This window comes from Phyllobates terribilis, unplaced genomic scaffold (genome assembly GCF_046119375.1).
Source record: "Phyllobates terribilis strain yellow unplaced genomic scaffold, ASM4611937v1 Scaffold_4__5_contigs__length_816908805, whole genome shotgun sequence".
Taxonomy (NCBI): domain Eukaryota; kingdom Metazoa; phylum Chordata; class Amphibia; order Anura; family Dendrobatidae; genus Phyllobates; species Phyllobates terribilis.
The window spans coordinates 169931025-169947548 of NW_027362764.1; the positions used below are offsets into that span (position 1 = coordinate 169931025).

A 16524-nucleotide genomic window follows, 5' to 3' on the forward strand; every position below is an offset into this window, starting at 1 on the left:
TTCATGAACCTAAGGCCATACTTAGCTTTACTGTATGAAATTATTTCATGTTGTATTCTCCATTCATAAGAAAATATTATAATACTTCTTCTGATAATTTTGTGTCTTCAATAAATGGTTAAGCTCCATCCTATTGTTAAATCCCCAAACAGATAGATGAAAGTTGGCTGAACCTGGAAATTTTTGAAGTACCACATAGCCAACTGATATGTATGGGGGCCACTGGACTCTGCCCCAACAAATGTTGTCGGTTTAGAAAAGGATTGGTACAGTGGAATTTCAATAGCCGATCCTTTTGTTTGCTTCTTTCCCCTGTTGAAAACACATAAACACTCATGTTTATGGAGGAGTCAGGAGAGATGTCTACCAAATGAATGTTTGGCCAACAGTTATGTTATGTGTATGGCCAGAATTAGATCATAGCTACTGTCTGTTCTATGAGCTCCCACAAAGCACTTCTGTCTGGTAGGAGTCCAAAAGAATGCCTAATTTTTTATTATCTAAGGGGTAACGTTTCTCCTTGTGGAGAGTGACATACCGGCTCTGGCATGCCAAGGTAATGAGGCTTATTCGCCGTGCAATGCTCCTCTGGGAAATTTAGTATGCAAATTGAGTCTTCAGAGAGGTAGAGGTTTTGAACTCTATAGCGCCACCTATTTTATTAACATTCATGTCATAATAGCCCAAAATAAGGCTTTGTTCTCATCTGCATTAGGAAATCCTTAGGAACAGAAAAACAAAATTCATGCAGAAGATGGATCAGTCAAATGATGGACACAAACCATTGCCAATGGACCCCATTGACTATAAACAGGTCCATCTGATTTCTGCCATGGTGTCTATGTCTTCTACAGAAATGACAGAATCTACGACTAAGCCTCCTTTGAAATGCTCCAACGTAGATGTATACAAAGTCTACGTAAAGCAGACAATTTACAAAGTTACTTAACTTTTAACATAGTCTGTGTATTTTTGTAAAATATCATTCATAATGGAGTTTTATTCGTAGCAAGATTAGAAAAACATGGCAACTTCATTCTAGATCTAGCACCACACCTGTTTGTTGGTTGTGTGTGGTGCATCCATTTTTCCTCTTATTCTCCACAAGTCCTTTGTGCTGAATAATTATTTTTTCTTATTAATATACTTTGTTTTTTTATTAAAAAATAATATGCATAAAAAATATAATAAATATAATATAATAACTAAAATAAATAACTAAAAGAAATAAAATAATAGTAGTAGAAATGTGTTTGCAACTACTCTGCAGCTTTCAGTACAGGTCTCCTTGCAAAAGTTCTGTTTCAGCATCCCTTCCCCAGTGAGTATAGATTACTCCCAGGAGAATCATATTGTAGTCATATGCAGGGCTAAAGAATTGAAGGCTGCAAAACACTTCCATCCCGTAGATTATTGGAAGCGTGTGTGGCTCCATTTAAATGCACACGGCTTGCCTAGATTTGGGAATCACTGTTCTCATCCTGGACCATTGCCTGCATAGGGATTTCACTTGTGGCAGTGTTTTGTTATGTTTTGTGTTGCTAACTAAAGTGTTGTATTAGGAAACCATCAGCTTCCCCACCAATCCAAAATGATGTGGCCACATTGCAAATTCCAGGAGGTGAAATTAGCTATTCGCCGGAATGTACCATTTGACAAGGGACATTATTTTTCTCTTCTGTTCTAATGTTATCGAAGCACCAAACACATTACATTTAATACTTGCCAATTCAGTGCAATACAAGTAACTCTAACATCTTTTTTTTCAAGATTTTATTGCATTTTTTTTTAAATTAGACCTACAAATTACACACATTACAAGCCAAGAAAGCAGACATAAAAAATGTAATCTATCACTTTTTCATATAGTCCCAGTGTGAGTTGAAATAAACCAAAGCACATTCACTCTCGGCATCACCACTTAGGTTTTTTTTTCTTTTCCTCACTTAAATAGAACAGATTTTTACAATTAAAACAAATAAAGTCAATTCCCTTGCTGGTGGACTAAATGCAAACAATTTATTTTATCCTTGATGGGTTTGGTGAGTTCTAAACAGAGAAAGCAATTGATCTCGCTAAAAAGAAAGCAATAACGCTTTTGTAAATGTATTTAATTTGCAGAAGCTCCATTATAGTAAGACCTTGATGGTTCATGTAGAGATATGTGATAATGGACATCCAGCTTCTAAGGACGCCCGTCCCTCACAAACTGATGTCTCTGGGGCACACATTTCTATATGAACAATTCAGACATTGACTGTAAATTAAAAAAAATACTGAAAATAAGTTTTAAGATTTAGATTTTAAGTTTTAAGTTTTTAGATTTAACTTATTTGCCAACTCGTTAAAAACATCAGATATGTTTTATTCCTTCTTTTAAAAGAAAACTGGTGACAATATATACAGAACACTGCCCTTGTGCCTAAAGTCTACACACAATATATACCAGTTGGTGACATATGAGGCCGCTATATAGTGCCATGTTATGGAGATATTTTCCCTCCTGTAATACGGGATACCCCCCAAAAAAAAAACTTTATATGTTTGCATCTATATAAAATATTTTTTTTAAAAAATCTAAATAAATAAATTATATATTTTTTGCAGCTGTTGCTTTGTGAATTCAGTTTTTCTTTCCAAACAGAAATGCATACAATGGATAAATTTGTAATTTTTTTTTTATGAATTGTATTTAATTATTATTTTTGGTGATTTAAGGGTATGAGCACATTGGGCATATGCTGCAAATGGAGGTCACAAAATCCACTGCGTATTGCAGTAGCTGATCTTTTTTTAAAAAAAAAAATGGCACACTTTGCTGCAAAGAATATCCATTGTGTAAATAAATCGGCGCGACGGATGCTACAATGGATTTCACCATTGCAATGCAAATAGTGAAAGTTGCATCTTAAATAGGTTGTCCAAGAATCTGATATTGACAACCCATGTAACCGTACTGAATCCGCTACAGCATTTTCGATGCAGGAGGTACTCAGTGAAAATGGCTCACGAGTACATACCCGAAGAGTAGTTTCACATCCAGTTATTTTTTATGCAAAAATCCTGCCATTTTTGCACCATATATTCTGGTGATTTTTGGCTGCATCCTTTAGCAGTAAAAACACTACGGCCACTTCTTTTCAGTCACCAAGATATGACACCGCAAACAATGACATTTTTTGTGGCCTAATCTTTCTCACTTTTGGTCAATTTTTGAGTCCTGCAGCATGCTTTAGTTGTGATGTTGTTTCACACTTTTAATTCATTTTTTAACTCCCGCACATGTTCTAGGTTTGGTATTTTTTTCAGACATTTTCCAATAGGCGGTCCTCTCTGGAATGTTGGGATTTGGGTTTAGGGTGGGTTAGGGAATTGCAGTTCTGATACTTTGTCTATGTTTTAACTATGGAATTATTATGTCATTCATGTTATTTGAAAGATGGAAAAACTACATTTGAAGTTTTTCAATAAGAATGATTTGATTTTAAAAAAAAAGAAAGAAAAACAATCACAAATAAATAGAAAGTATTTATGTATAGAAAAACAAGCACAACAAATATGTTTGTTACAAGTCTGATAAAATACTGCAAAAACTCAGTGAATGTAACCTTAAACTAACATTTCATCAAGGATAAAAAAAAAACTTTTTATTAGTATGAAACTTTTTGATCAATCTATTTACTTATTTCCATGACAAAACATTGCATAAGAATACAAATTCTTATCTCATGTCCTATAGTTTGTCACTAAAGTATTTGTGTGCTTTCGCCTAGTTTCGATTGCAGCTGAGTGAGAGTAGCACTATGGGGACTGGGAGAGGTAAATAGAAGGTTTTTTTTAACGCAATTTATTTCCAAGGCAGCTGGACCACCCTTCCACTAGGGAGTGAGTGCTGGGAGTTTCTGAGCTACACAGACCTAATTCAAATCACCCCCCTTGACTTAAACCAGCTGCGTGTCAGGTTTTTTATATGGTTCTCAGTATGCTTGATTGTAATACATAGTGACAGGAATGCTTATTACATATATTCTGCCATTGTCATTACTTCAGGGTCCCCCACCTAATGTAGCTCAAACAACTTAACACTTCATATCTGATTTTATCCCTTATCTTACAAGGCTAAAACTATTCAAAAATATCTATTTTGCAATTTTTGTATAACAGAAAACATGAAGGATTGTATTAAAATGAATAGACAGGTTTTAGGTTACCCCCAGGAAACTTATTACAGTTTTGCGGTGCAGAAGATTTATCAACTTAAGGTTAAGTTCCCGTGAGTTTCTTTTTGTTATTAATTCAATTTTTTTTATTGAACATATAGGATATGTAACATTCGTTTTACACGTCATATATAAAACAATATCTTGCATATACATATGTACATATCCCATATGCACCTTATCACTTTAGCGTTTAATTACATTTTCAACCTTTTATATAGTCTGCCTTATTTTCCTTTATTCTATACATTTATTAAAAAACTAAACTTAAGAAAAGAGCTACCTTCCCTCCCCCCCCAGTAATGCACCAATTTAAACCATTTAAATAAATCAGTATATCACAAAGAATTCCAGGACCATATCACACCGGAGTCAGCTTAATCATTGTGACCCTTTTCTTATTATTTTGTCGATTCCTAAGTGTTATTGGAATGAACTATCCTGACACCATCAATTGCCACATTCTGTCTTGCAACAACACACCAGACAAAAGGCCAAGAACATCTAACCAGGGTCATCAGATTTTTAAAAATTTCCCTATTGCTTTTCTTTTTCTATAGACACCCTTTTCCAGCCATATGTAATTATTTATTCTGTTTATTAGTTCATTTATTGATGGGAGGTGGGGATCCAACCAATGCATTGCGATTAACTTACGGGCCTGGTACAGTATGCGTGTCACACCAATAGCTAATGGAGATTCGAGATCCGCTGACTCACCCAAGTGTCCCAACACGCATGTCTTAGGGTCTGCCTGAAACCTTATCCCAAACACCCTATGTAGCAAAGCCAGAGTATTCTTCCAGTATAAACCCAGTATTTTACACTCCCAAAACATAGGTTCCCACGAGTTTCTGATGAGTTTTTGACTCTGCCTATTTTCACAGCTCAAAAAATGCAGCCTCTTACAGTTCCAGCAAACTTGATGGGATTTATGGAAATCTGCCCACTGTGCTTTTTTAAGACTTTGGAAACTTCACAGTCTCCTTTGAAGCATAGATTGTAGCTTCAGAGGAGCATAAAGTTGGCGGCGACAGGAGCCTTCTACAGGCCCTCATCTACCATAGTAAACCATTGGTCCCCTGCTATTGTGTTGTGGAGGTCAGTGGGTACCGAAGAGCATGAGCATCGGCAATTGCGCTATTTATGTGCAGCTAATGACAAGAAAAGAAAAAGGGAACAATGCAAAAAACGGATAAAAAACTTGACACTTATTGTCTAGGGTATATGGTGATCCATCATTATACATCACATTGTGGGGTTGGACTGATTTTGATCCATGTTGTAATCACCATTATACATATCTTACATTGTTGTGATCCGGTGATTCTTTGGATATGGTCTATATTATGGTCTTTGGTCTCTGTTTTTAATTGTTATTAGTATGTTAGTGTCAGTGCACACTAATAAAGTTTGTATTTTTGATTATATTTGTTTATACTTTGGTGTGCATATCCATTTTTTGCATTGTTCTCTTTTTCTTTTCTTGTCATTCATTGTCTTTACAATGCAGGATATAGAACCCGTTATTACCTAATTGGTGTTTGGTGCACCCCTTTTTCATGTATACTTACCATTTATGTGCAGCTGGCAAAGATTTACATCGGTATTTAAACAGTTAAATGGCAGTGATCACGGTTAGCACTGCTTTTACAGGCAGATGCCAGCTATATATTACAGTCACCATCTGTTTTGTATGGAGCGGGCACATATCCTGAGACTGCTCCATACGCGCGCACCCTGACTGCGATGAGGGTACTCATTAATTATATTAAAGAACTGTAGAAAATAACACATGGACCGCACATCCAAAAATCATACATTAATATAATGGCGCTAGGAAAAAGTTCACAAAACTGAACATGAGGTGCTTAGTTTATCATTCTGATCAGACTGTATGAAACCCACTACCACGTCACGGTGAACCTCTCTGTGACTTTAGGTGTATGTATACATTCCTTTATACTGTGGAATAATAATCCATATACATGTTTTTCTCATCTGTTTATATGATTTACTATATGTATGATTTGCAGTAAGTGTAGTGGGGGTTTCCCACACCAGCTCACCCATTTTAACTTTTGTCGGCTTTTCAGGATTGTCTGCCCCCATTGTTCTTAACATTATATTTGATAAACGTTTGATATTTCCATACATTGAGTTGGTTATTTCTGCCTTGGCATAATTTTTATTTTTTCTTTAGTTGTAGTAAATAAAAATAATAAAAAAGCACAATGCTCCTCTCCCCTATGACTTCTCTGGCAGATTTTTGCAGCATTTTTTTTAAGTCCGAGACAGTAGTCAATTGAAAGTAGATTTTTATCAACTCCTGGATAAAAAAAAATATATATATGAAAACTCTATACTTTGTTATTTTTGAGGTTCCTACAGCATTGTTTAGACCCGCACTGGGCATTCTAGGAGTTCTCTAGTTATCAATGCCACATCTCCTCTTATAATAACAACATGGTGTGGAATTGCTATTTTTTGCAAACCACCTCAGGAAATTGCATATAGAAAGATAAATGTTAGTCTCCTGGCCAAAGCATAGTCCATAAACTGTGGAATCAGGAAAAAAATGGTTTTGCAGTTAACATCTATTACATACTAGTCAGTGCTTAAAAAGATTCAAGGTGACATTCGATACTTGCCATAAAAACAGTTTTAATTGCTTTTACAAGTACTGAAGTTGGCATACATCATGATTTTTTTCTATCCAAAATGATTACTGTATTTCTGTAAAAACAATTATAAGAATGGAACAATTTATATTCTACAACTCTGCACTGCAACAACTGGCAATTACTACAAGCGCATGTATTAAGATCAAACATTTATTTATGTCATTCTCAATTGTGGAACCATATTTATTAAAAAATAACAGAAAAAAATTAGAATAGAAAATGACATTGGATGTTGGTAAAAGGACAAGACATACTGTATCTACAAGAGATTAGCAAATTTATTTAATTGAAATTGAATCTCCTCAAATTTTACAAAAAAAAGTTATTTACCAAAATAGAGATTTTTTGCAACTCGCTCTGCACAAATTCAGCAAAATAGCCAGACACTACTTTGCTGAAACGCAGAAGGCCAGCAGATGATTAAAAAAATAATAATAATCTTTGCCCCTTTTGCCCGCCATCCGGTCCTCCACATCTCTTCTTTTCCCCTTCTCCTATGGCATTCTTTTCAGCCTCTTCACTCCAGGCCAGGTCATTTGCCTCAAAAAGGCCTTTGACGTCACATGAGCGTCGCTCAAGTGACAGCTCGGCGTGCAGTGACGTCCAAGGCCTAGTCAAGCCAAAAAAACAGGCCTTGAGTGACGAGGCCGAAAAGAATGCGCGCAACGAGAGAAAATCAGAGATATGGAGGACATGGCGGAAAGCTGTGGGAATGGAGGGATAGGTTAGTAGTGACGGTATTAATTTAAAAAAAATGTCATCCTACACCTGTTGTCACCTGGAGTCTTCATAAACCACAGAGCATATTAAGAAACATTCAATTTATAGAGACTATCTTCTCTGCAAATCAAATTTCCCTGTAAAATCAGCTTGGTGAATTTGAATATTGTTAGATTCGATCGTCTCTAGTGTCTACTCTAGAAGTTGGCCATTATACACACTAGCGTGTATGTTTGACATCTGCAGAAAAAAATCAGTTTTCCACCCATGTGTTGGACTGTTTTTCTTCCATTTGCATTCTGCGTATCCATTTTTTACCATCCATATTTAATCAATTTTTCAGCCAATTCCTGTGAAGCCAAACTGGAGGTATTTTAAGCATCTCCAAGCAACCAGTATGTGAAAAATTAACACACACTGATAACATACATGTGCAGTGTGCTGACCATCATTTTTGAGGAGCCATGCACTTCAAATCAAATAAGACTAGGACATTCTAGGAAAACACAGACAGTACATGGATGAGAAACATTAAGGGGGTTGTCCACTACTTGGGCAACCCCTTCTTGAACTAAATGTTTGGCTCCAATAAAATAAAAAAGCTTATACTTACCTCCCGTGCTGGTGCCGTTCCAGCGATCTCAGGACTCCCGGTCCCGGGGCTCCCGTGATGTTGTGACACCGGCGCCCAATCAGCGCTGGCGTCACTGTCTCTGCCTTCAGACAAATCGAACATGAAGAGGAAGTCTGGGCTGCAGCTGATCTCTGACTTCCTCTTCATGTTGAATTCGACAGGAGGCGGAGACAGTGACGCCAGTGATGATTGGGCTCCGGCATCACATGTCACAACAACACCATGGTAGCCCCACAGAGAGGAAGTGCCCACACCGTGGGAACGGCGCTGGCACAGGAGTTGAATATATGCTTTATTATTATATCGGGGCCAAACATAGGGGATGACAAGGAGTTGTCCAAGTAGTGGACAACTTCTTTAACATCCAAATAAGGCCTTAGGCTCTGCTTACATTTGCATTATGCTCTTTCTTTTGAAAGTTCATTATTTTTTAAGGCAAGTATAGTGCTGTCTGTACTGTTATTCTTGTCATCAAAAATACCTTTAAACACCTTTAGTGGTTCTTCAGAATATTTTTTCATCTTTTCTCGTCTTTGTTATAAGTGACCAGTCTCTTGCCTCCAAGTCCATTTTTATGTTTTGTGTATAGACTGATACATTCTTCCATACACATCCCTAATGTTATAAAATTATTGCATCTTTGTGTTACTATCAGATTTTATGCACCTTTAAGTAAACCTAATGTTAAGTTCATTTATGTATGAAAATCTAATAGAAATGTATTTACACAAATATCAGCGAGTTTACATATAAGCCTTTTAAGTAATGTCAGGTATGGTGGTCTTCAGCATTGCTAGGTAATGTAATTTAATATTACAGAGGAGAATATCTACTCTATAATTAGCCTGCGAGAAGCAATACAGAGCTCTAATGTTTTGGCAGAGTGTATCAATGTAATTTGAGGTCATTATTCTAACATAATATTGAACATATGGAGCACGTTGAGAGATCAGCAATCAGTCACTTTACAGATTAGGGTTTTCCAGGCCCCCGGTTCACATTCAGGTTACATTTTATAAACACAGACTGTTTAGAATGCAAGTACAGTAGTCATCTCATTAAGGGGCTATACAGTTTATCGTGGATAGATTGCTTTAACTCCTCCACTAGATTTTAACTTTGAGTAATAAATCTCTTGATTGAATTGGTTGAGCTGCCATTACATAAGAGAAATTGCAGGCACCGCAAATTGATTGAAGAAAATGGATTTGCATGAATGGTAATGGGTACATATATTGTAACTATGTAACTATATACTTCAGCAGCTCACATAAGCAGATTTTTTTGCCTACAGTTACAACAGTGGCGTAAAGAAATTTTGCATTATTTTTGGCTTATTTTTATCAAAAACACAGCAAAAAGACTAAAATATTTTCATAAATGGAGTTGTGTATCAGTCATTTGTATGAAATAGTTTTTTCCCAGGTCTATCAGTTTCTCATTGGGGCCTCTTATGTCACCCAGTACCTATAGTACATGACTTGTTAGTCCTTTAACTTATATCCCTGGCAATAGGACAATTGAACAAAGTGTTGCTACTTGAAACATATTAAGCTCGTTCTGCTGGATTTGTATATTCATATATTTCTATAATTATGTTAGTTATAATTATTCAGTCATATTTTTTTTATCTCTACAGAGATTAAAAGCAGCTTTATCCCATCACCCTGGATCTATATCTAATGGAAATATGAATTCAATGGGACACATGATGGAAATGATGAGCTCCCGACAGGAACAGACTCCACATCATCATATGCACTCTCATCCTCATCAGCATCAAAACCTGACGCAACATCACCCATACTCTCATCAGCAGCACCAGCAGCAAGCACATCATCCCCATTCTCAACCTCATCACCAAGGACATCCTCATCATCACTCTCATTCACATCTGCACCCACATCAGTCACACCACCAGACGTCACCACATGCCCCCCTGCACAGTGGCGGACAAGCACAGGTCAGTGTCCATAAATTTCCCTCTTCTGTGTATTATTGCAGTCACTCATTGTCATAAATATGATGGATACATTAATGTAAAAAATGATGATGTGGATGTTAGAGAAGTTGACTAAAATAATGTGAGATACTGCTGATAGAACTTTAACATTGAAAATGGATCTAGAAATTAAAATGTCATAAGCACGGAAGCAAGTTCATATTGAAATTTGACTTAAAAAATTGTAATTTCTAATTATTTTTAAGTAGTGATTTATGGATAAAGTGCTTGTGTTCTACATGCAATCATGTGGATGAACAACCTTTAATAAACCTTTTATTACAAAATTTTTCATTGCACCAATTTTTAAGTGAATCTGCACCTGTTTTTGAGAGAACCTAGACATATTAGTCACAACATTCTGTGCTGATTGACTTTTTCACAAATCTTTATATTGGTGACTTTACCATTTTTTGATACAGATCACTACAGCCTCTGCATAGAATTCAACAAAAATCACATTCTGGCTACTTGCAGCCAACACTAAGGGTAACCTAAAAGGGTTTTCCCACTAAATATATTAATAACCGTTCTACAGGATGGGTGATAAATATATGAACCTGTTGCACTGATCCCGAGAATACAGGCTCAAATCCTCTTTATGAATGAGGCAATAATGTACACGTTCAACCATTGCTCCATGCACATATATAGTACTGACAGAGATAGCCTATCCATCAGTCCCTTATTTGTGAATTGAGTGGTGATCGACCATACACACCGCTAATCTGACAGCAGCATGATGTAGAGACAGAGAACCTGATTCCAGCAATATGTCACTTACTGGGCAGTTTGTGGTAGTTATGGTAAAATCCCTGTTTTATCAGCAGGAGTTATCACTAGAGGACTAGTAAGTTTCCTGCTATGTAGTCCTCCATATTCATGAGCTCCATAGCTCCACCTACACCTCAGTTTTCTACCTATGCACAGTATACACAGAAAGCTGTAAATCAGTGGTGTGAGCAGGGTTAGTAGTACAAGTACTAGTACATGTGCAGCAGATAAAACAATAATTTTATCAAATCGACACAGCTGGAATCAGGGTCTCTGAAAAAAAAGTCTGACTATTATCAAGATATATCACAAAATGAATCACTCAAAAACACCTTACATACATACTATACATTAATTGTATTATAAATGTAGGTATAAAATGTCATATAGTTGCAATACGTAGGAAAGAACCAAAAGCTAACATTGTTTAATTCAGTTGTATATATAGTTTAAATTTGCAAGTTTGATGTCCACTATAGGCTTTAAAGTATACCTCACATTTCATGTGACATTTCAGAATAAAGTCCAAAGTAGATCGGAAAGGCGGCACTTTTGCTTTCGTAATCTTGCTCATTAGAGCAGGACCAAGCACCTATCCCATACGAACCGGGTGCATTAACTTCTATACAAGTGTGCAAGTCCATGTAAAATATCAAAAAAAGATAGAAGGCACTCACCGGTTCATGTAAAAACGTACTTCTTTATTGTTGCATTAAAATCACAACAAGCTGGGGGATACACGTGTAACACCTGTGCCGACGACGACCGTTTTGCGGTATGCTTGACACGTGGAAGCGCTCATAGGCGCAAAACGGCCATCGTTGGCACAGGTCTTACACGTGTATCCCCCAGCTTCTTGTGATTTTAATGCAACAATAAAGAAGTACGTTTTTACATGAACCGGTGAGTGCCTTCTATCTTTTTTTGATATTTGACATTTCAGAATATGCTGCCGTTTGTGTACATGAGTAATAACAATATTTCTGACCATTATATGACTTTGTATTCTACATTTTCCATCAGTTGTCCCCTGTGCAGGCCCCACATTGTATTCACAGATTTTACTCAGCTCCAAATTAAGTAAAAACAAATTGCTATGAGGTCTAATACACAGTACAAATAGATATGATGAGACCCTCCACCTCTATCTCTATATAGCACACCCATAGAAGCAACATACCTTAGTAATGAGCAGTGTTACTGTGAATCCAGCACTGGAAACAGTGTTATTGTCTGGTGTTCTGATATGCAGAAAGAATTTTGAAACACCAGCATTTCTTTAAATGTAACTTAAAGAAGACCCTTGACCAGGTCAGAAGTAGCTATTTCTTGCTTCTATTTTATTTCTTCTACTTGCTATTCTGCTTCCATTTTCTGTCTTTGTTTTGGCCAACACAATCTCAGACACACAGTGGGGAAAAAAAGTATTTAGTCAGCCACCAATTCTGCAAGTTCTCCCACTTAAAAAGATGAGAGAGGCCTGTAATTGACATCATAGGTCTCTCTCATCTTTTTAAGTGGGAGAACTTGCAGAATTGGTGGCTGACTAAATACTTTTTTCCCCCACTGTATGGGCCTTTTTATCTAGTGCTCCCAATATGCAAATTTTTATTTTTTTAACTACAAGGGTGTTGCTCTCAGGGTAATATTGCAGAGCAGCCTAAAGACATGCTCCCAGAGTATCAAAATAAGGCTACATTCACACGTTCAGTATTTAGTCAGTATTTTAAATCAGTATTTGTAAGCCAAATCCAGGAGTGGGTGATAAATACAGAAGTGGTGACGTGTTTCTATTATACTTTTCCTCTGATTGTTCCACTCCTGATTTTGGCTTACAAATACTCATGTAAAATACTAACCAAATACTGAACGTGTGAACAAGGCCTAAGGCTATTAGGTATTGCTTTTTTTTTTGTGCGTTTTTGCTGCTTTTTTTCAGCATTTTTTTCACTGTCCTTTTGTCTCTGTTATGCATGTATATAAAGTTCAGTGAAAAAAAATATCTCATTCTGGTTTAGCGACAAAAAACGCTGAAAAAACACTGACAATTTGACACCTGCGTTTTTGGTGTGTCTTTTCAGCAATTTTTTCACCAACCATTACTTCCAATGGATGAAAAAACGCTGAAAAAACAGTGAAAGAAGTGACCATGCAAAGCACAAAATCCTGAACAAAAAAAAAACATGATGTGTGCATGAGATTTCTGAAATCTCAAAGACTTTGCTGGTACTGCAAAACGCAACTGAAAATCTGCATAAAAAACACTGAAAAAAACATGATGTGTGAACATAGCCTAAGAGTAAGAACTAGACACTTTTGACCTTGTGACAGAACCTTTTTAAGTGTCACATTTGTAGCATTTGTTGAAATTGTATCTTACTTTTTGTGTTACTGCTTTTATTTATATAAAAAATAAGATTTTATTTGTGACATTTTCTGAGGCATTTTTAATATTACAAATCATGGTTCAAAGATAATGTGATTCGCAGATTTCTCTAGAAGATTTGTGATGTGGAAAAACCCCACAGAAACGTACACAATTCAATTTTAAACACAGGCGGAAAGAAACTATTGATGTTTATAGGAGCGTTGCAATATGGCACTAAAAAACATGCCACATTTTGACTCACTTGTCCACAAAAAAAGCCACAAATAAAAATACATTATATGCAGTGTTTTTTTTCTTATTATATCGACTTCAAGGTAACATAGGCAATGTAAGAATGCCGTGAAATATTCCAAAAAATTTTGATTTATTTATTTATTCATTTATGTTTTAGAAAACCGTTAATGTAAATCCAGGCTAAAGACAATTTTCCAGATGCTATTATTATTTATAACAAAAAAAAACTTTAATCAAACTAGGCTTTTGCTATAGTTTTGTTTTATAAGGATGCAGGTTTTTTTTGTAATTAAAGCATCTAAAGTAAATGAAAATTATTATTAGGGAAAGGGAAAGTTCACACAACTGTATAAGAAAGTCCATATACAATCCGTTTTTGTTTCTTTTACAGCAGCTATTAACCATTTACAGGACCATTTACAGTTTCCTATGTTACAGAATGGCAATGTATCTTTAAAATCAGAGGCTATACTGTGGCATCTGACTTTTTTCACGCACCCATAGACTTCAGTGGGTGAGTCTCATCCTATTTAATTGGATGTGTTTAAATAAAATGTTCCTGTGCTGAGATAATCTTATAAATGTGCCCCTGCTGTGTACTGTGTAATGGCTGTGTCTGACCGTACAGGAACATGGTCTGATCATATCACAGCTCCTGGGCAGAGGAGGAAGGAAAAGAGTCTACAGACATTACAGTACGGGATCACAGCTGATTCTTTCTTTGAAGTAAAAAAATGTTTAAAAACAGGCAGGGAAATGTTTTCTCTCAAAGAAAGAATCAGCTGTGATCCCCTGCTGTAATGTCTGTATACTCTTTTGCGTCCTCCCCTGCCCAGTAGCTGTGGTATGATCAGACCATGTTCCTGCATGGTCGCCATTTACAAAGGGGAACATTTATAACATTGTCTCAGCACAGGGACATTTTATTTAAACATATCCAATGGTAGAAATTATTATTATTCCAAGATCTATTGATTAAAATCAACTTTCGTTTGTGGGGAAACCCCTTTAATGCCCTTGTTTCTTTGGGTGTAATATACTATACCAGTGTCAGGATAGACCGTGCATTATGGGTTCACAGCAGGTAAAAACTCATATCCACACTCAAGCATAGTTAAGAAATAACATAGAGATGCTAATATATCATTGACAAGTTAGTGAATTGCCTCATCTTCGCAGGTGCTTGACTGAAGGACGCTTTAAACAGATTGCTCCAAAATACACGTGACTTCTTTCTACAGGAAAAAACAATTGTCCCAAACCAAAAACATACTTGATGAATAATTACCCATTTTTGACGTCAGGAGACAGCAATTATGCTCCAAATTGCTGTATTTTCCTTTAAGTAACCATTGAAGGAAAATACAAGACTGCTTTCAGATGCTGCAAGCCCCTGGTGTCTAGTGTACACTTGTTGTCTGGGGGTGCAGCCTGCTATATATGTGCTAAGTAGAGGTGTTTAAATCAACCTCATAAATGCTCATCTGTGCAGTAAATACATTAAGAAGGAAAACCTTTTTGGCTGAAATTCTAGTCAGACAGCAGATGTGTTACAAACAAGGCTGCAGACACATAAATTACAGAGCTCCTAAGTCTCGAAAATGTTGTGCTATACTCTGTGTACAAATTAACAGACTGTCTTTTATGTGACAGCCATGCTGAAAAGTAAAAATTTGCTCTTTGAGCCTATTCATTTACAAAGCTCATTACCAAAAAAGATAAAAATCAGAACAGCCGTTACAGGTGCAGCTTTCCAATAAACAGGCTGTGCTACAGACATGAGAAAGGAGAGAAAACAGCAGTGTAAGGTGATGAGAGGCAGCGTTACCTGTGCCATGTTTATTACAATTTCACTATTTTCATTTTTAGAATTAAAAAAAACTTGCAGGATTTGCAGGGGAGTTATATATAAAAAAAAAACTGTAAGGTTTTCAGATGTTCTGTGATGTCACCAGGGGGTGTCTAGTTTAGGAACCCTATTTTCAAATAACCAGTGATTTGTGTATCCTGCTCAGGACCCTCGTCTAATAGCTGGGTCAGAGAGCAGCTACAGTTAGGTCCATATATATTTGGACAGAGACAACATTTTTCTAATTTTGCTTCTAGACATTACCACAATGAATTTTAAACAAAACAATTCAGATGCAGTTGAAGTTCAGACTTTCAGCTATCACTTGAGGGTATCCACATTAAAATTGGATGAAGGGTTTAGGAGTTTCAGCTCCTTAACATGTGCCACCCTGTTTTTAAAGGGACCAAAAGTAATTGGACAATTGACTCCAAGGCTATTTCATGGACAGGTATGGGCAATCTCTTTGTTATGTCATTCTCAATTAAGCAGATAAAAGGCCTGGAGTTGATTTGAGGTGTGGTGCTTGCATTTGGAAGGTTTTGCTGTGAAGTAAACATGCGGTCAAAGGAGCTCTCCATGCAGGTGAAACAAGCCATCCTTAAGCTGCAAAAACAGAAAAAAAGCATCCGAGAAATTGCTACAATATTAGGAGTGGCAAAATCTACAGTTTGGTACATCCTGAGAAAGAAAGAAAGCACTGGTGAACTCATCAATGCAAAAAGACCTGGGCGCCCACGGAAGACAACAGTGGTGGATGATCGCAGAATAATCTCCATGGTGAAGAGAAACCCCTTCACAGCAGCCAACCAAGTGAACAACACTCTCCAGGAGGTAGGCGTATCAATATCCAAATCTACCATAAAGAGAAGACTGCATGAAAGTAAATACAGAGGGTTCACTACATGGTGCAAGCCACTCATAAGCATCAAGAATAAAAAGGCTAGACTGGACTTTGCTAAAAAAACATCTAAAAAAGCCAGCACAGTTCTGGAAGAACATTCTTTGGACAGATGAA

The 16524-nt window shown here is 36.5% G+C and overlaps 1 protein-coding gene across 4 annotated transcripts in view; it reads left to right on the top strand.

Moving 5' to 3' along the window:
• The window catches only part of CREB5 (cAMP responsive element binding protein 5), a 613433-nt gene that overhangs the window by 569549 nt on the left and 27360 nt on the right, over nt 1-16524 (top strand). For all 4 annotated transcript variants that reach the window (XM_073677914.1, XM_073677916.1, XM_073677917.1 and 1 more), the window contains one exon: nt 9898-10221. In XM_073677914.1, the coding sequence (XP_073534015.1) occupies nt 9898-10221 (324 nt within the window). The remainder of the gene's footprint in view (nt 1-9897; nt 10222-16524) is intronic.